At 37.3% G+C, this 20,636-nt stretch overlaps 1 protein-coding gene across 1 annotated transcript in view; it reads left to right on the forward strand.

Annotated features, from left to right (window-relative positions):
* The window catches only part of wnt10a (wingless-type MMTV integration site family, member 10a), a 29,957-nt gene extending 11,989 nt beyond the window's left edge, over positions 1 to 17,968 (forward strand). The window contains exon 4 of the mRNA XM_015034151.1: positions 17,428 to 17,968. Within this exon, the coding sequence (XP_014889637.1) occupies positions 17,428 to 17,946 (519 nt within the window). The 3' untranslated portion in view covers positions 17,947 to 17,968. The remainder of the gene's footprint in view (positions 1 to 17,427) is intronic.
* Positions 17,969 to 20,636: the final 2,668 nt, after the last annotated feature.

A 20,636-nucleotide genomic window follows, 5' to 3' on the forward strand; every position in this document is an offset into this window, starting at 1 on the left:
TTATGGATTGCTGCGTTGAGGCTTGCAGTTTGCCACTTTGTTGTATCCATCTTGAGTTTTACAAGCCAAAAGAGAAATGTAAAAGAATCTCTGAGTCGGGACACAAAACGCAAGGCATGTCCAACAAAACTGCGTTGAAACGTTTTAATGTGATCTACTAGCACACTGAGATTTATAACATGATGTGTTGGGGTAAAATTGCATATAAACAAGGCTTTTAAGAAGTCTGTCAACAAATAATACAGGACCCTCCCAAAAAAAATAGTATGTTGTTTCTAAACAACTAAGCTTTTCTTGACTAGTAGGTTGTTCTAACATGAAAATGTATGTGGGTGATTAGATTTGATAAATCGTGACTTTTGATATGCAAATACAGTTATACACTGAATAAAAGGACACAATTCCATTTTTCCTCACTGTCTGAAGTTGAATCTGATCAACCTTTTCTTGTTTTATCTTAGTTAGAATTGGTCAGTGTCAGGGATAACTGTCTTTAAAACTCTATGACATGTGGTCAGACCTTTTGGGTTTTCTTCCACAAACTTCTCACAATAGTTTGCTTGAGTTCTGGTCCATTCCTCCTAACGAAACTGGTGTAACAGAGTCCATTTTGTAGCTCACCTCACTCACACATGCCTTTTTACATCTCCCCACATTTTCTCCCCATAGGACTGAGAACACTGACTGTTTTGTCCTTTAGCTTTTCCTTCCTGGCTGATGTCTTTAGAGGTCCCTTCAATGTTTCTTCATAATGTTCTTTCCTCATGATGACATCTATTTTATGAAGTGGACCAGTTCCTCCTGCAGCAAAACAAAACAGTTCCACAACATGATGCTGCCACCCACATACTTGGCAGTTAGCTGGGGCAACTATCCCTGTTCTTGCTCCAGATATAACAGTGGCAATTATGACCAAACAGTTCAACTTTATTTTTATCAGACCACAGGACATGCCTGCAAAAATTAAGATATTTGTCCCTGTGTGCATCTGCAAACTACAATCTGGATTTTCATGTTTCATTTTAAGTAAAGGCTTTTTCCTCTCTGAGGGGCCGTTCAGCCCATGTCAGGTACAGGACAGTTTGACTGCGGATGATGACACCGCCTTTACCACAAGGTAGTTTTTGTTCTGGAGTATATCTGCACATTTGGGAACAAAAGATGTTCATCTCTGGGACACAGAAACCATCTTCATAAGCATTTTGATGGTTGGACATTCCGATCATGTCAATACTTGTATAAAATTGTTTGAACAGATGAACGCGGCACCTTCAAGTGCTGTTAAATTGTTTCAAACGATGAGCCAGACTTGTGCAGTTGCATAATTCTCTTCCTGATATCTTGACTGATTTCTGTTGAATTTCTAATCGTGTCAAACTAGGAAACCGTGTGTTCCAGGTGTGGCCTTGAAATACATCCACAGGTGTGACTCCAATTAACTTAATGTGTCAGTTAGCCTGTTAGAAGTTTGTGGAAGCCCGAAAGGTTTGACACAAAGCAAAAAAATTTATAAACGACAGCTTTTTAAAATGTATCAGGTGCATAGATTTGGTCCCTGATACAAACCAAATGTATGTAAACTTTTGAAATTGATGGAAGTTACAAAACAAATTTCTCTGTGATTTAGCAAAAAGACATAATTTTGGTAAGTCTAACTAAACTAAAACAAGAACAGTTTGGTATGATTTGACTTCAGACTGTGAGAAAGCAATACATTTGTCTTTGTAATCAGTTTATGTCAATATCTGGTTTCAACTGCATAATGCTAATTGCTACTATCTTCATGCAATATTTGCAGTGTTCTGTAAAAACAAAAACAACAATTTTTGGTTCAACACTGCAGTTTGTTTCTGTGCTGACCTTTAGAGTGTAGTATTATGTGGCTTGGTTTCATAACAAAAGATGAAACGGCTCAATTGGTCAACAATGCAGAAAAGTTTCTGTGCAAAATTGCACACTTCCTATTGAAAATAGATCGAAAAACAGAAAATCAACAACAATTCTTACTGCTGTTACTGGAGCTACATTACTTTATTCTTATTTGCAATACATAGACCTGGGTATTTAGTTTAAATAATACATACAGACATAAGAGACTGCTGATTTAATAAGTTTTCTTTTCATTCTCAAATAAATAATTGCATCACATCATTATGCATCAAAGCACACCTACTTTTCATTTGTTCATCTAAGTGGTTCTTTTATTACATTACATTGATGCTCAATTCTGTGACTGTCCAACAAATTAAAACAAACAAAATAAACCAATGACATCTAGATGACAAGACATTTCAGGTCTGATGCTAAATGTTTATAATAAGCTTTGCACAAGCTTCAGTTGTGTGACACTAATAATTTGGTCATAATGTTTCCAGAAGGATAAAGAGAAAGTGGCAAAAATATTTATTAATGTTGCTAAATAGTTAGTATAATAGAACTGGTACTTTTCTTCATAAAACAGTAAGTCTGAATGAAAATGCAGTGAACACTGTTTCTCTGTTGAGGAAGTGGAAATTTGAGACTTAATTATTAGGATAGTTTCTGTCATCTTTAAGGTTCCCTACTTCTTCTAAACTCATAATTCCTCAGTTTTTGTCCAACGCTTAATGTGTCTTTTCTGTGCAAATGTATTGCAATTTTCAAGCTTTTTCTTTCACATGCTACTAAAAACTTTGGTATCTGTTTATGGATAAGACAACAGTCAAGTCTAAATATATAGTGCATATTTTTAAGAATATATTGAGATGCATTCCATTTGCTGTTTCTTCTAAGACTGGATCCGCTGATCTTGTTTTCACAGAAGCTCAAAATTCAAAGGTTTTTTTTTTTGTTTTGTTTTTCTAACAGAAATGATGATATAATGATATAACGTTGTCACACTGGCTGTCTTTTGTCGACACATTTTTTACTCTTGATTAATGTCTTTTATGACAAGATTAATGGAGGTGCAAGAGGTTGTAATTAGTTGAGAATTTTGCCAGTTTATTTTTTTATTTATTTTTTTTCAAAGGCAACGATTAAAACCGCCACCTTTTGAAAAGACACTCAAGCATTGTTTTGATGACTAGTTCTAAAGGATTTGCCCTTGGGGGAACGCAAGCAAAAAATGTAATGACATTGATAAGCTGGGCTGCGACCAGCTCTGTTGTGGCAGAGAGACAAGTAGCAACTGTAAATTGCTCATTGTTCCCCGGTTTCCTCCAGAGTAATTTGGGATCGTATCTTTTCATCAGTTTACTTCTGGTTCCCTTGATTTTGCAGACAAAACACAAATGCATTCGTCAGCCGAATGCAACAACAGCTGGCCTCTCTGCTGTAGGTGGACGTTAGAGTTAGTCATATAGCCATTTATTTGATGTTATTTTTGTATTTAGCCTTTATTTCACCAAGAAAATCCCATTGAGATTAAAAATGTCTTATGAAAGACAATCCTGGCCAAGACTGGCAGCCTGTCAGATTGATGACAAAAGGTTTCTATTAGTGAGGGGGAGTTGATATAACATGAGTAATAATGAATTGCTAAGCTAAACAAAGCCTATATTTTACTCTGTGAGGCCTCTTATTTTGTTTAAACAGACTGACTCGGTTTCGGTTACACAATTGTTGTTTTGTTTTGAATGAGTGCTTCATCGTAATTCAGGTTTTAAAGGAATCAAATTGACTCAGGCTGTCTCACGGCACAACATGCATCTTTGTTTTGTTTTCTTTGCTTATCTTCATAAAATGACATATCCAGTTGGAATGCTCATTAACAAGACACATTTTGTTAATCTGAGATGTTGTATTGTTAAAATCTTCCATTACCATTCAGTGGTGCACAATTTGAAACAACACATGTGCAGAATTCAATATGCTCTTCGTTGCAGCTTTACAATTCAAGTTACAGTGATAAAGATATAATTTGTCAAATTAATTTTCATTATTATGTGATCCCCTTGTATTGTGACATGATAGCTAATGAACATGTAGTGTGTTGGCATGTTATTTTCGAGGTCTTCTTGCCCACTGATTCAAAATATAATTTTGGTCAACATTTTTTACATATTTAACTTGTGCTGGACAGTGGCATAGTTAGTAGCAACGTAGCCTTGCAACTAGAAGATCCTTTGTTCAAATCATTCTGCATGGAGTTTGCAAGTTCTCTCTGTGAAAACTGTCATTTAAGTAACTTTTGCAAAAATATGTTTTCTCCATATTTATTAAAACTGTTACCATGTTGTGACAAGGTAATATGAGACAGTCTGTGAAAAGATCAGGCTCCTCCACCTTCTCCCAATGTCACTAGCGGTCTGCAAAATTGCCCTGTCAAAATCAACCAATCAGAGACAGAAGGAGCATCTTAGTGCTGTCAATCATCCTCATGTACATGGTGCTAAATGTACTAATGACAGAGAAACAACATATAGGACAACCAATTATCCAGCATCACCAGTGTCCATGCTAACCAGCATTCATGGCAGGAAATTTTGTGGTGAACCAGTTGTAGAATAGCAGAAAGCAATTTGGAGGGTTTTAGAACAAGCATGGCTGACAGCGCTAAAGCCCCCCCTCCCCCTGGCTCTGGTTATGTCTCACTGGATGGTGCATGTCTGTACTGGGAGGACTGGGAGAAGGCAGAGGAGCTTTCTTTTCATACATTTTCTGTCTTATGCCATACCACATAATGATAATTTTAACAAATAAAAGATATTTACATGCTGCAACTTTGCTGGGGGAAGTAATATTCTATCATAAATGTTTTGGGTTCCAAAACAAATCTTTTTCAAATGTGAGGGAGACGCGTTCCCTTCAGACATAATTACTGTGGTGGCCTTGTGTCACAGAAAACCTTATTATAATAAAAATCAATAGACTAGATTAACATTGCAGCAGTGTGGATATTTGTAGCTTTCCTATATAAACTATAAAATAAAATAGGGTGCAACGCTGACTCAGCAGGTAGGGGTTGACCTGTAACCAGTAGGTTGCCAGTTCAAATCCCTCCTCTGTCTGTCTCAGTGGTCGTGATGGTTTTAGACTCCAGACCTCTGCTTACTGACAGGACTGATGGCCTCTGATGACCTTTGTAGAGATAAAGTGTTCTTCAAATGTCACTGTTGTTAGACATCTGATGCCTTGATCTCCAAAACATTAGTTAGAATGCAGAGCACAGAATCTTAATTATCTTTTAAAAAGCACTTCATGGACTCTTTTCTTTGTCTAATGAAGGAAGTTAATTGTTAAGTACCACACCAGCTTTATACTGAGTCTGCTCTCCAACAGGTTACAGGTGGCCACAGGCCGGAGAGCATTACTTCAGTGAGCACTAACAGTAGACAGAGCCAATTATAGGTGAAGGTAAATAACTTAGGGGAGAAATAAAGCAATAAAAGAGAAAAAAGCAGAAGGTGGAGGTGAAGATGGAGAAGCAAATGAGTCAGTGAAGAACTGCAACAGCTCACATCTGATGACTTCAGTTGTAAAGTACAATAAAGCCCTATTAAAAACAAGCCACAAACATGTACATGCATACACAAGGTCCCTTGTATAAAACAGAAAACACTGACAGGTGGGGCTGTAAAATAACGCCTACCCATCTCTTGTGTCTTTTCCTTCCAGCAACCTACTGCTATCACCACCTCACCTCCCTCCAGCCCGGTCTTTCCCCTGTCCCACTCCCCCCTTCAGAGGAGTAGTGTTTAAGCAGAGGAATGTCGTGGGTTTTTTTTTCTTCTTTTTTTTCTTTTTTTTTTTCTCCTTTCACGGGGTGTGCATGTTGCCTCATGCCCACCCGAGGGTTCTCACGATGTCCCGTCTTGTTTTTAGCCCTAATTAGTGACTGCTGGCAGTTTGGAAACAGATGTTTAAAACCCTGCAAAAGATTTTAGACTTCAAACAGCGGGGCGGAAAGTAGAAAGAGATTCGCCCTTCCTTCCCTCATTTCTTTCTCCCCTACTCTACCTCCTCCAACCTCTCTCTGGCTGAAAATGACAAAGACAGTTTGTGGCATCATATAAATAACTCTATTACGTAAGCTACAAGTTTTAAACAGGTTTTAAAACAATACTTGTTGCTTTTCACTGCTGAAAAAAAAATCCATTCCACATCCATTTTCCTGCAAAAACAGACAGTCCAGCCTTCCTCTATTGTTAAGCAGCTGTAAGCTGCACACATGGCTGTTCAGTAGTTCACAGTTTGAAGTCAATAAAACATAAGCAAGCAATAAATGTCTTGGCTAAATAGTTTTTTTTTTCCCCCTTGGAGTATCCTTATCATTTAAAGAGTGCACTTCAAAAATAAATGTTTGGCACACTTCTGTGTGTTCATGTTGCAGATTTAAGAGCCATGTCAAGGTTCTGTTGAATCCTGTCTTTTCATTAGGTAGGCAGGTGGTGACATTGCTGGCTACACAACAGTCTGCTGTGTTACTGGCAAGCGTCTTGGTAATTACGATTTACCATCAGGCCCAGACTGCAGGGGAGCAAAGAGAAAGAAAGCTGCAGCTTTGCAGGAAGGCAGCTACCTGTCTCAACTCCTTTTTACCATCTGTAGCTTGTAGCTCAACATCTGAGTGATAGCTTATATCCCAGTTTTTTCTTCTTCTATGTTTTCAAGTCAAATTTGACTTGCCTTTTTAAAGTTGAAATAAGAATATCTATCATTTTCATTTTTACTACACTGTAGGTGGTTGAACAAATGTCAACTGTGATTACAATCTAAGCAAACTACTTACAGTGAAAATGATCATCTACATAAAGAAACAGTGCCTTGGAGAAGCACTCATGCTTCTGCTATCTTACGTCACTAACTCCATTGTATTTTCGTGACAGATGAGCATGACCTAGAACCTAATTATGGGGTGAAAGAAAAATTATTGATGCTTAGTAATAAATGTTTACACAATTTTCATTTACACATAAATGAAAATTGTGGTGTGCAGTTGTATTCACCCTCTGTACTCTCATATACCAAAATAAAATACAGTGCATCATTAGTGAACAAACCCCATCATGAAGAATATGACAGGTCAGGAGTAAAGTTTGAAAACACTGCCCCAAGCTCTGGAGATTTCACCAAGTACCATTCCATCCATCATGTGAAAATGGAAAGAGTAGAGTGCAATAGAAAACCCAGAGATATGGCCATTCATCTAAACAGTCAGGGTTAGGAGACAAGTGCACTAAACAAATATGTCTTTTATCAAACAATGGTGAAAAAAAAAAGATGTTGAAAGACAGCCTTTTGAAGACCAGTTTGCAATTTAACACACACCATGTGCAGTAAATTGTGAAAGAAGGTGCTCTGGTTAGATGAGATAAATACTGAACTTTCTGGCCTGCAAGCAAGAAGCTATGCATTGCATATTAGTAACACTAAACATAAGAGCTTCCTGGGTGTGATGGAGGGGTTGAAGACAACCAAACAGAACATGGAGCAATAATTCAGCCATAAATCCAGTTAAGAATCTGGGGACTTAAAATGAACGTTTCTCCATTAAGTTTGATGGAGCTTCAGTCAATTTGGAATTGACTATGAGTACTATTAAGGGTCGAATACTAATACACGCTCTCTTTCATATTTTTTGGGGAAACAAAACAATAATAATCCATCTATTACACCTTCATAAACCTCTGTGTTAGTATTTTTGCTTAAGTTGAAGTCTGTGGTTGTGATGTGAGAAAAATTTAAAAATAAGAACACCCCGGGGATGTGAACACTTTTGCAGGACAAGTCACATTGTGAATGAAAGCAATGCTTTGTACCAAAATGCCAAACTCCTCAACAACGGAAAGAGATGGTGATTAAAGTTAATCAGCCACTTTAGAGGAGTTTTAATAGAAAAACTTGTTTTTGTAAAGCAGATGTTTTAAAGCAATCGAGGACTAACTTTGTGTATGTGAGGGCTTAACACAGCTTTAACTGGGGCTCTCTAAGATTTATTAGCAAGTCATAATGAATTTGAACGGCACCCCTTTGAGATCTGCCCAAACCAGCAAAACTGGGACTCCCAGATCGTTTAATGGCTAATTTAACCCATGAGCAATGATAAACTGCTCATAAGAGGCAATTCAGGTTAATTCACTTACTCAGAAACCACACAAAAGGAATCGACTGTTTGATCAAGAAACTTTAGTGCTGCATTATTCCGGCAGTTCGCAAAAGGACGTTTTATGTCCTTTGGTGGCGTTCAGGCCCTTTCTGAAGATACAGAACAAGCAGATCTGTACTCGCACACACTGTGCAGATATTAGTAGAGTACATGTGTCTGCTTTACTCATGCACACACACACACACGAGTATGTGCAGAGGCAAATGATGCACAGTAAAAGCTCAACAGGTGGAAGTGCTTATGTCTGTAATAACATTTTATTAGAGTCTTTAAATGAGAGCTGGGGATACTGTGTGTAATTAACAGTGAGTAAATGCTGCATACATAGACACAACTGCACACACAGTCTAAGATTGCCTGGTTGTATACGTTTGCCCTGTAACTGCATGTCATTGTGTCAGCATGTGTATTCATATGCGCGTGCTTAGCTGCTCTTTTGAAGCAAGGCGTTTGATTTGTTTAAAGTGATGTCTGGGTTTAATGTGTTGCTGTGGGATTTGTTTGTGTGCTTTGATTTTGCCTGGGCTTTCTGTTGGGCTTTATGGTTCTTTAGCAGATCTCCTTTGAACTGGCAAACACAAGGCTGCGATTGGAGTCTGAGCTGTTTATCTGTCAAGAGGGGTCGACCATGGGACACGCAGACCTTAGATTAGGATTTTCCCAAAAGAAGTTCTTGTTAATGACACAGGGTTTAGTGCAATGATCAAACTTAAAGCAGTAAGCTAAACTAGGAATAAGAGGTTAATTTTTACTGGCACAGTAGAGCTGGTTGTTATTGGCAAACACATTGCTCAATGTGTGTGATTCCATATGCAGAATACATCATTTACTGCATCCAGCCCGTTTTGCAACTTATAAAATGTGTTCCTAATTGTCAATTTGAAACATCACTTTTAAAGCTCGTCTTAAAACCCATCTATTTTACTTGGCTTTCAACTCCAGCGGGATCTAGTTTTAAATTGTATGTTTGTTTTTAAACTGTAAGAGTTTTTATTTATTTTTTTATTTTTTTTATTATTGTTATGTTGTGTTTTAATGTACAGCACTTTGTATCAGCTGTGGTTGTTTTAAAGTGCTTTATAAATAAAGTTGGTATGGTATGGTATCACTTAGAAAAGCATCCGCATTACCTTGTCAGGTTTTCAGATTAGTCCAAGGTGGGAGGCACAATAATTTACTGCTTAAAGAAATGAGCTGTCAGGAAAGACTAATTATAACCACATTCAATGTTTTTTTTTTTTTGTTTTTTGTTTTTTTTTGAGGTCTTTGTGATGCTGCTGGAGTTTTCCTCATATTCTCACTACTGGTCATCACCTCCTGATTCATAACTGCAGAGTTGCCCATTGACTCATTCACACCTTAATTGAAGTGACAAAACTAGTAGCGTGTACCAACACTTTTCCTTTGGCATACTGCAGTCCTGAGTCTTAATATCTGTTACGAAATAGCTGCAACAGGCAAGTGCATGCAGGAACCAAACTGCCTCATTAAGTTTGTATGTTCTGAAAAATCATCACTGTAATTATTGACTATTGTCAAGAGGCATCCAAAATTTTTCATAGGCACATAACTGCAGGGCTCTGAAATGCAATTCTTTCTTCAGCTATTCCTTCGTTTTACTCTGTGGCTTGTATGTAGTTTCCTTTGGTCTACTGTGTTTTGTCGCCTCCAGTCCTAGTCTGCCACCAATATGTTGTATTTGATCTCTGTCTGGGGTTGTTTTATAGATGCCTCTGTCAACTCTCTTAAGCCCATTAAAAGTTGCCAGATGTCTGTTCTAAATATGGTACACAATTGACTTTCTTTGTAGTACATAGGCAGAGTAAAAGGTGTTTTTATTTTGCCTATATGTGCCTATGATTTTCGTGGATCATATTTTGTACAGATAATTGAACCCCTGATATTGAGAGGCCAGATCACATGAGAGGTAATTTGTAATAAATTATAGTGCCTTCCGGATTTAATGGCTCCTTTGGTGAATCTTTGGATCTCCCATTGCAGCCATTTGGTGAATTAACGCCTGCTTCTGCAATGTGAGGCTTATTTCCCCCAAAGCTCGGACTTGGATCTTCAGTCTTCAGCTGAACTCCGGTTCACAGAGCTCCCAGACACAGATCCACCATGTTAGCAGCAGGGTAAATGGGGAAATACAAACAAAACAAAAGTGCTCGTCTTACACTAGCTGGAGAAATGGCTTGTTGTTTGATGTGGAGTGAAAAGGAAGCAAAGGCCCTCATGCTAGAGAAATCCTACAACCGCCAAAATTTGACGCCACTCCATTTTTGTTTTCATTTTGTGAAGAAGGAATTTGGACTCAATATCTTGTCCAGAGGTTTTCGTGTCATTTCCTTCAGTGGTTCTTGGTGCCACCACAGGCAAGGGAATAAAAAGGTTGTTTGGATTATTTGACACAGTTCAGTAAGAAAGCGAATCAGACCAGTTGAAAATGTACAAATGTTGCAATTTTGGCCCCCAATCGCACTGACTGTACCAGAGTATCAGGTGTGAAAACACCATTAGTAAGGAGCAAGCAGAAAAGCTTTAAATGATCCCACAATTGATTGGAAATCTATTGAAAGGCTGAAGCATAATTCTAACAAAATATATCAAGTTATTGTTTCTGTTATAGTGATAGAAACAACAGCTTCATACGTCAGTACCTAAAAACGTCTTTGACACCAAAGGCCACAGCAGAAAACACAAGACTGAAAAACGAGAAACTCGGGATCTGTTTATGTTACAGGTTGTTTACACTAAATATCAACTGTTTTTCTTTTCTCAACTATCCATTTTTCTCTGTATCCAAGCCTTTGACCTATATTTGTTAATCCTGCTTCACATGTCTAAGACTCTCAAGCATGGGATGAGATCAGGTGTGACTACAGATAGAAATCTAATCTTTATGGCAAGTAACAGCAGACAATATCTGAGCTCACAGGGTATCAGCTAGATGTAGAGGTGATTTGCTGATAATACCAACACACACAAATTAACCTGGCCTGTAATCTCATTTTCCATCTGTCCTAAATATAACATCAATATTTTTAGGGTTAATTTTCAGATTCTCCAACTGATTTTCTGGTTTTGCTCCAAACTTGTGTAACATACTCATTGGTAAAGATAATATGAAACAGGACTTTTTCTGTTTTTTCTAAAAATCACAATCTTTCCTGTGATCTTCAATCAACCTCCTCAAGTCTTTGAATGTTCTCTGTCGGGAAATATAAAGCCACAAAGTTTTTAGCTCAGACAGGAAGTGTTTGATCAGTCATCCAATTTTAGCCCATGTCTTTATTTCCTCTTGTACTAGATACTCATAGCTAATGCTCTTTGTTTGATGGATCAAATCACATGTTTTACAGGCAGACCACTTCAATTAGAGCGAGAGCAGACAGCTTCCTTATTTCCTGTCACCTGTTAATGGCCCAAATTTTACCTTTTTTGTCTTTCATCTACATGCCAAAAGAGTGTTTCCTAAACACCTAGAGCACATTTCACTCACAGTTCTTTTCTTTTGTTGAGGTTTATGGGGTTTGCAGACTCTGTTTTAAACTTTGCCCGCTTAGGGCGTAGGGTGTGCATATGTTAACAATGGGTTTAATGAACAAATATATCCCACAAAAGATCTAACAGATGGTATTCCTTTGATGACACATTGGCAGAAGTGTAAAAATTGAAATCAGATGCAATTTCTGTTATTTTGAAAGAACATTTTTTTTTGTATTTCCATTCAAGTCCAAACCTCAGCTGTGAAGGAAGAGACTATAAACTTAATTGGCTATGACGTGCAGAGTTCGAAGATATAAAATGCAACATTCCCTTTGCCTGTGGTACATGTTCCACTGAAAGTAATCTGTTCTGCTTAGCTGTTTGGCAGAAATCATCTCTGAGTATGATTCTGCCAGCAGTTCATCTTGATTAAAATGTGTTTTTCCTTCTTTCTGTTGTTTTGGAAAACTAGATTAAAGATCAAGTCTTGATCGACCATGAAAGGAATTCCTGGATTGTTCATTTCATAATTTGATGTTTCATAAATAAAACTGAATTAATTTATCAAGATGATTGTGAAACTGTTTGTAATGGGCTTAGACAGTCGATTGAAGTGTCTAATGACTTCAGCTAATGACTTCCTACTGTCTCATGCATGGTTGTGGCAACCAGTAGTCACACATAAGCATATGGAAGTAAGTAACATTGATCTTACTTGTGAACTATTTTCTAACAGAAGTATTTTTTACTGACTCAGTTAATCTTTGGCATTAGCTGCAGCCACACTATTTCTTATTGTTCCACACATGCTGACTAAGTGCAATAATGTTTTATGACACATGATTATTTACTGATACACCAGAAAAAATTATCAACTTTTTTGCAACGCCAACAAGACAAAGTATTTGGCATGTTGAGATTAGGGCATCTCCATCAATGCAGACAGAGAGTTTGTATTGCATGGTTTCAGATCGGGTAACATTATTATCAAATCATCGCTTTGCTATTCATTGTGAAGTTTGTTGCTCTGGTGCCTCTGTCTAATATATAATGTCTCACAGATTTTTGGCAGGCCCAAAAAGTCTGTGGCAGCCTGGAGACCAGATTCTGTATAGTGAAGTATGAGATGCTTGAGACCCCCTGTCTGAAAATGCTTGTTCCTATCAGTCTTTGTAGTTCACACACCAAAAATAGATCAATATGCATTAATACACACAGTGGAAACCATCTCTGCAGAGGTTATTATCTACAGTCTTCCTTGTTTTCTTTGTTGGGGGCTACCGCCAATCAGCATCAAGAAAAATAAATGCAGCTCCTGGATTGGCTGCTTTGCAAATACCAGTCAAAAGCATTTGAAGCAGCATTGCGCCGAGCTATTCGAGCCAGAAATGTGCTACCAAAAAGGACTGTGTATAGGTAAAGTTGCTGCAGTCCAGTGAGGATTTCACTTTTTATTTGAATTGTCCATCATAAAGCAGTTTCCCATCCTTTTCAATTTTTGTATTGTATATGAAAGATTTTATGCATCCAAATACCATTAGAATAACACTGCACAGAAGCTCTTTTTTCTAGTTCTACTCTTCTTTGAACCCCCTGTCCCGCTGTGAATGACCCGTCATCAAACAGTAGCAATGTGGATGCAATTATGACTCCTAGGTCAGTTTGTCTCTTTAAGGTTTAAGTGGGCTGGAGCGTTTCATGATTACAGACCTTGCTGTGTGTTTAAGGCCCGGACGTTTGTGATTCTGGGGTTGCCTCTGACTCTTTCTAAAAACTTGCAAAGCTGCTCTCTAAACTCAGTGCAAGTGCTGTTTGAACTGTTTTACTGTTGTTTATCCTAAAATCTTACAGCCTTTATTATCCACTCTCCACTGATCACAACTCCTTTAAACTTTCCTTTCAAACCTCTAAATTAGCACAACATTGTTTAAACAAAAAGTGCAATTGTGTGTTATTTTTTTTTATCTCAACAAACTGTAACCAAATTATGCAATGATACTAAAATATTTTGCCATCTTTTAAATGATCATTACAGCATTCACTCTACAAGATAATGTCAGTACTTTTAAAATCTATCCATTTGCATGACTTGTACTTGGATGATATAACAATATTTAATTTCCCATAGGAATAATGAAGTATTGTTGACTTAAACCAAATTGATCAAATGGATCTTGAAAGTGTAAAAATAAATCTTAACATGTCAGATTGTTGGGTCTATGTATTCTGTACAATCAAAATAAACATATTAGCTAAGCTGGGTGCAGATCTTAGGATTATTTGCCTACTTAGACAAAATCTTCTGCAAAAGAAAATCCCTCCTCATGAGCATGAATTGGTGGTTTTTGGTTGCTAGTGCAAGTGATGCACCAACTAGTGATTTAACTCTCTCCTGAACAAAGATGACAACAAAGATCAAACAGTGTTCAACATCTTGGGGGGGTAAAAATCATTCTCTGTGATGGCTGCTGTGATCATCTTCTGATTCTTGTCCTCATTTGTCCAGCTAAGAGAGCTTCTCCTTTCCTCCATCCACCTCTTAAACTTTTTGAAGTATAAGCTTTATATTTAGCTAATTCACATGAGAAACGTGACGTCCACTCATTGCTGAATCTCTGATGTAAATCCACCACAGCAGCAAATCACTATGTCTGACATCTTCTACTATAGTGTAAGAGGAGCCATTGAGACTTTTATCTACAACTTTATAACACAGACCTGAAGGTTTGGGGTCAAAACTGGTAGTGTGGTATTTATAGTTGTTTGGTATATCATCCTGTTCTACAAAATATCTGATTTAATTGGAAGAAAATTTATCCCACAGCATTATGTTGCTACTGCCATGCTTTACTGTCATGAAGTGATGTTCTTTTGGTGATGTGCTACATCATTGTTAACAAAGTTCTTGGAGATTTTAACCAGGACTGGATTCTTTCTTTAAAACTTTAGAATTTCTTAGTAAATCCCCTCTCTATTTTGAGAGATTGTTACATGTAGAAACCATCCAGTACAATGAGATACATGAATAAGTTCAGGTAAATCCATGCAGTACGATTAAAAACAAGAATGCCATCAAGAAAAGAAAAACAAACCGTGCTTCAACAACCCATCACTTTAAGGATGTGGACATATATGCAAGCAGATTATTGAAGCTTTTTGTATTTTTTTTCTATTTCTTTTCTAAAAATTATTTTTTTTATTTTTCAGTTTAATTATATATTAGCAAAACAAATCATATAAACAAAGAATTTTGAGAAATTTTTACTTGCCAATTTGCCATCGTAAGGCTAGTATGTACACTTCTGAGAGTCACTCTATATACTTCAACTGATGGTGAAATAAAGATATCCAAACAGGAGCTACAATGTACCTGTAAATGTCATTTAAGTAACAAATATATCTTTTAACTGACACTTTGTTAAGATCTGGTAGTTGTGCCCCGACCCAGAAACCTCAGCAGATTTGAATGAATAAAACAGATAGAACCAAAGAAACCAGTGGCATAATTATACCAAGAATGTTAAAAAAAAATTGTCATAGTAAGATTTTAAGTAGGTCAGGTATTAAACATGTGACCTTCTCCCACTTTCTCTGAACTCACTTCATGAGGAACTGCACGGTTATTCATAAATTATCATTGTGAAAGGGTGTATTTTGTACTTCATGCCTGCTCGTGATATTGCTGCAAGCCATTTGTTATCAAGAAGAACATCTAGCACATTTGTTGGGAACATGCAGAACTTTTCAAAATTTTGTTTTTGGCACAATGAGAAGGAAAATAAAAATGTATCAGTAGTTCATTGACAGGCAAGGGCAGTACTTCTCTACAAGCCTCTGAGCTTTGTTGCTTAGAATATATTTAGTGCCCGACATTTGTGTGTGTGTGTGTATTTGTGTGAGTGTGTGTCTGTTGATAGGGGCGGCAGCAGTAGCATCTGTCAGTACTCTGGGTGGCCTGGTGTTCCTGTTGGTAATTGGATCTTAAAGTTTTGGACTGGTGCTGACTGATAAACACCCACCAACACACATATGTGTACACATTACAAAAATGGACATGGCTCTTGTAGGACTTGTTTCTGTTTGTTTACATCTGTGCACCAAATGAAATGAATGAGGTTATATTTATGCACCAAGATCCTGAGTTGAGTCACCTAAAATTATTTTCAAGCATTGTGATAGTTTGTTTGTGTGTCAAAGTGTAGTTTAACCAGCTTTATCAGAGCCTTCTGCACACATATGATGAACACCGACTGTGTCTGGCATCCTCTTAAACCGTTAAAGTGAAAATATGTAAATACCACAAAGCCCTTATGTGTGCAATGCTGTTACATGAGGGTCATCCCTGGAGTCATTACTTCATGCCAAACGATGAATAATGACAGTGCTGTCTGTTTGGGTAACACCTGCATCCACTGTGTTATTTGATATCAGTAGGTTTAACCACATACTCGGAGTCAGACCACCTGGATTTCCTACTGGGGAGCTGTCTATTTCTGTAATGGTTTCTAAGGCATTAAGCATATATAGGACCTTGGAGAAAAAAGAAAAAAAAAAAATCATACAGTGCATGCGCTGCCTTATAAAAAAAAGTATGTGTACCTGTTGAACTTTTTCACATTTTCTGATTTTACTATTATAACCTTCAATTTATTTATTTATGTAGTTACATTCTATGTGCTAGATAACTATAAGGAAGTAAAGTGAAAAATATATGCATGTTTTTTTTCATGTTTTGAATTAAAATCAGAAACAATTAAGCATAAGCATTTTCCTATGAGGATTTCCATTCATGATGATATTCACAGTGTGATAATGATGATGTTCAGTTATGATTCATCTGCCAATAGCACATTCTTTACTGCATCTTGTTGTCCCTTACATGGGTTGTGGAAAACAATATTTTTTTCAGGATTACAATTTATGTATCTCCATTCATCAATCCAATATCCCTACTTCCAGGGCAACATACTCTATACTCATATATACTAAGATAATATAAGTGATATATTTAGTTTCCTTCCATGCAAAGTGTTTTGTATGTTCTCCAGAAAGTTAAATATTGGTCATATCTGACCAGAACACCTGCTTCCACATATTTGCTTTGTGACCTACATGGCTTGTGGCTTATTTTTTATCAAGTCATCTTCATAAATCCAGATTTTTGGAGTGCATGAGTAATCGTCAACAGATTCTTCCAGCTGACCTATAAATCTCTGCAACCTCTCCAGAGTTACCATAGGCAGCTGGAATACTTCTCTGATTCATGCTTTCCTAACTGAACTAGTAAGTCTGGGTGGGCAATCATGGCCTGGTAGATTTACAGTTGTGCCATACTCTTTCTATTGCTGGATTGAAAAGTGCTCTGTCAAATGTTCAAGCCTGGCCGTATTGGTTTCTGACCTAACAGCTTTAATCTTCTCCTAAACTTCATCCCGAGATATATTATTTGCTATGTGTGAGGTATTCAAATATCACGTACAGCCTGTTTATACAGAAAATTTGTTACACACATTTGGACTTATTTATTAAGTAGGTGACAATTTAGTCAACCTTAATTTTATTTAGGAGTATCAGGATGAAAATAATTGCTACATGTCAAAAATTTGTATTTGCAAAGTGAACATTCTGTATAGCTGTTCCATCACCTGATATTCATGCGCAGCTTTGCATTGCTCTGTCACATAAACCTCCAATAAAAAAACATTTGCATTTATTTACTAGTGCCTAAAACTTTAAAAGCCAAAATCATTGAAGAAAATCATTAATCAACCTTATTCTTGTTCTTCCTATCTCCTCTTTTTCTCCCTCCTCCCCATTTCCTCTTCCTGTCGACCTCTGTTGTCTTCCAGGTGGTGCTCGACAACATGCGAAGGAAATGCAAGTGCCACGGGACGTCAGGGAGCTGCCAGCTCAAGACTTGCTGGCAGGTCACTCCAGAGTTTCGGTTGGTGGGTTCAATCCTAAAAGAACGTTTCCACATTGCCACCCTTATCAAGGCTCAAAACAGGAATAACGGCCAGCTGGACCATTCGAACCATAACAACCACAACAACCACAACCACCATCACAGTCATCGAGAGAACCACCACTCACATCGCCGGCGGCTTAACATCAGGGAGCTAGTGTATTTTGAGAAGTCGCCTGATTTCTGTGACCGGGACCTTAGCTCAGACTCGGCGGGCACACAGGGCCGGATCTGCAACAAGACCAGCCCGGGGATGGACAACTGTGAGAGCCTGTGCTGCGGGAGGGGGCACAACATTCTGCAGCAGACGCGTAGCGAACGCTGCAACTGCAAGTTCCACTGGTGCTGCTATGTGGTCTGTGAAGAGTGCAGGATAACAGAGTGGGTCAGCGTTTGCAAATGAAGAAAAACACACTAAAAGTCACCAAACATAAGAATTAAAAGACAGACAAATGCCCCAATGTTTTTTGTCATGGACTGCAGTTTTTTTTGTTGCAGAGAAGTCCTGGAAGGACAGTGTGACGCATTTGATGCGGCAAACGGAAACCTGTGTTGGTCGGTGTAGAGCGTGCACATGCAGGAGGTGCCTGAAGCTGCCACACACCACCCTTCTTTGGAGACTATGGAACACAGTCGTAGTCTCAACCTTACTAAGCAAAGAGGATTGCTTCAGAAAGAAAGTAAAATTTCTTCTTAGCTTTATTGGTATAAGATCTATTTGAAATTCTGATTTGCTTTGTATATTTTAAACAATTCATACACTAAGCAGCGCAATCAGCAACTGATGACATTGCTTGAATCCAGCCATTTTCATGTCGCTTGACCACTAACTATACACACAAGTGTAGAAATTTAACAGATTTACTTCAAAACAACAAATAATATTTCAGCACTTGTGGATTTTGTGCCTTCTTGAAGGGCAGTTAAGGAGTTTCGATATTTATTTATAGCAGCTGTCATGTTGCACATAAGACAGAGCAGGTTTAACTGATACTTTGTAAATCCTCCCATCAATGTTGTTATGTTGTGTGTAATAAAGTATAACCCTGAAAACAACTATGTCATCCCTCAAAGAACACGTGTCCTAATCATAGTAATGAAAGAGAAGATCTAGGTCTAAAATCAACTTCCAGAATGGACTGAGCTTTTTACATGTCTGCAGCCATGACAACTGACAGGCTGAAGGTAAAGTCAACCAAAAGACAGCATGTTGCTTTATGGGATTCCTCATGGCACACCTTCACCTTCTTCAAAGGGAAGAAATAAAATTAACTTCCAAGTACCACTTCTAAACACTAAGTGTGTGGACCCACTTAAACAATAACCACAGACACAAATTTGTGCCACTGTTTTCAGACCACCAAATAACACAGCACAGATATGCAGTTCTGCAGTGTGTCGTGTGTGGTCTGTGTGATGTGATACGTGATGTACGAAGATGGTCAGAATGCACATTAAACCCAGCAAGTCCACATTTTATCTTTGACGTGATCTAAACAGCACTGTAAATAAAAAAAAAAGAGTAATGCTGCAGAAATGCCATCAATGATGTTCAAGTGTGTCAAGAAATTGAGCGCACACGAACGAGCTCCAGTTGCACACACACTATGAACATCCCTAAGTGAGATCAGGCAAAGTCTTCCTGTCTTGTGATGCAGTGTCTTGTGTGCAACACTGTAAGCTTCTTGTTGTATGTACACTCACTCGCTTCACAAATTATCAGTGTGTACTATAAGGATATCCTGATGTCAGCTGCAAAGTATATATAAGGAACAGTTTAAGTAAGCTACTTATCAGATGGTGTAATTTATTTAAAGCAATTTATTTTCTGTGTTTAAAACAGAAAAACGGAAACCTGGGATTGTGGAACCAGTATAACTGATAAGTAGTTTGCACATACTAAACAGTGTCCAGCAGAACTTTGAAAGATGTCAGCATTATGTATTCTAAGTGTTAAATGTAATGTATGTTTGTATTTTTTCTGTTTTAATATGGTTATTATCTAAGTTATTTTATTTTTGTGGATAACTTAATATTTGTAAGACAATAAAAACAGACTGTTCATGAAAGAGGCTTCATTGTGATCAGTGACGACATGAATTTGTCATACTATATTACAAAAGGTGCAGCTATTTACAGCACGCTATGATTTATGTTTTTTTACTAATATTTTCAGTTTTTCAAGACAACCATACTCAAGCATTTTTTATTTTCTAATTTAGGTTTAAGATATGTTTGATATATGCAGCATTTCAATAAAAACTCACGGTAACATAATAACTTGGTTGTGATTTAAGATGGCTGAATGTTTAGAAATACACACCATCCTTTAAAATGTATACATTTTTATTTATTTGTCATTATTTTGAAGAAAACTGATTTAACTTTGACATTAAATTTTGTAAAGGCTATGAAAGGGTAAAACATCCAAGGGGGTCAATGCTTTCTAATGGGAATACATCTCACTGAATTAAGACCACTCTTAAAGAAACACCGTTGTCTGAATAATTGGGTTGCAAAAACGTAAAGATGACACAGGTATTCAAAGGTAAAGGCAGCCCTAATTTGAATCTATTTAATCTGAACATTACAGACATAAAAATGCTGAAAAATGTTCCCACTTTATATAATTTAGAACCACTATTACAAATTCTTGTCACAAATGACTCATGCATTTAGCTGTGAGTTTTGGATATTTCTAGGTGTCACATGGCTCACCTTGGCGTTTCTTATTATCATCAAAGTTTTTCTTCTACTTGGTAAGAAACCTAGAAAATCCATCAAGTGTTATTTTTGCTGCTGATTGACGCTATAAATTTGGTAGAGAAAGGTTAAGCTTTAACTTCAAAATAAAGGTCTTTATTTACAAGGTTCATATATTTATTTTTTTAACTTTACGGTGGCCCAGAAAAGTGAACCAAATGCAAATATCACAACACAACAGCAAAAGCCACAAAGTATATTTAAACTGAATAATAAACTTGCTATGATAAGTTTCCATTTTAGCATAACTTTTTGTTGTTGTGTTGTGACTTTTGCATTTTGTTTATCATTCAGTGGCAACATACTAACAAGTTCTATCACGTACTGAGC

The sequence above is a fragment of the Poecilia latipinna genome, unplaced genomic scaffold (genome assembly GCF_001443285.1).
Source record: "Poecilia latipinna isolate Pla-1442-1.1 unplaced genomic scaffold, P_latipinna-1.0 Scaffold17, whole genome shotgun sequence".
Classification (NCBI taxonomy): domain Eukaryota; kingdom Metazoa; phylum Chordata; class Actinopteri; order Cyprinodontiformes; family Poeciliidae; genus Poecilia; species Poecilia latipinna.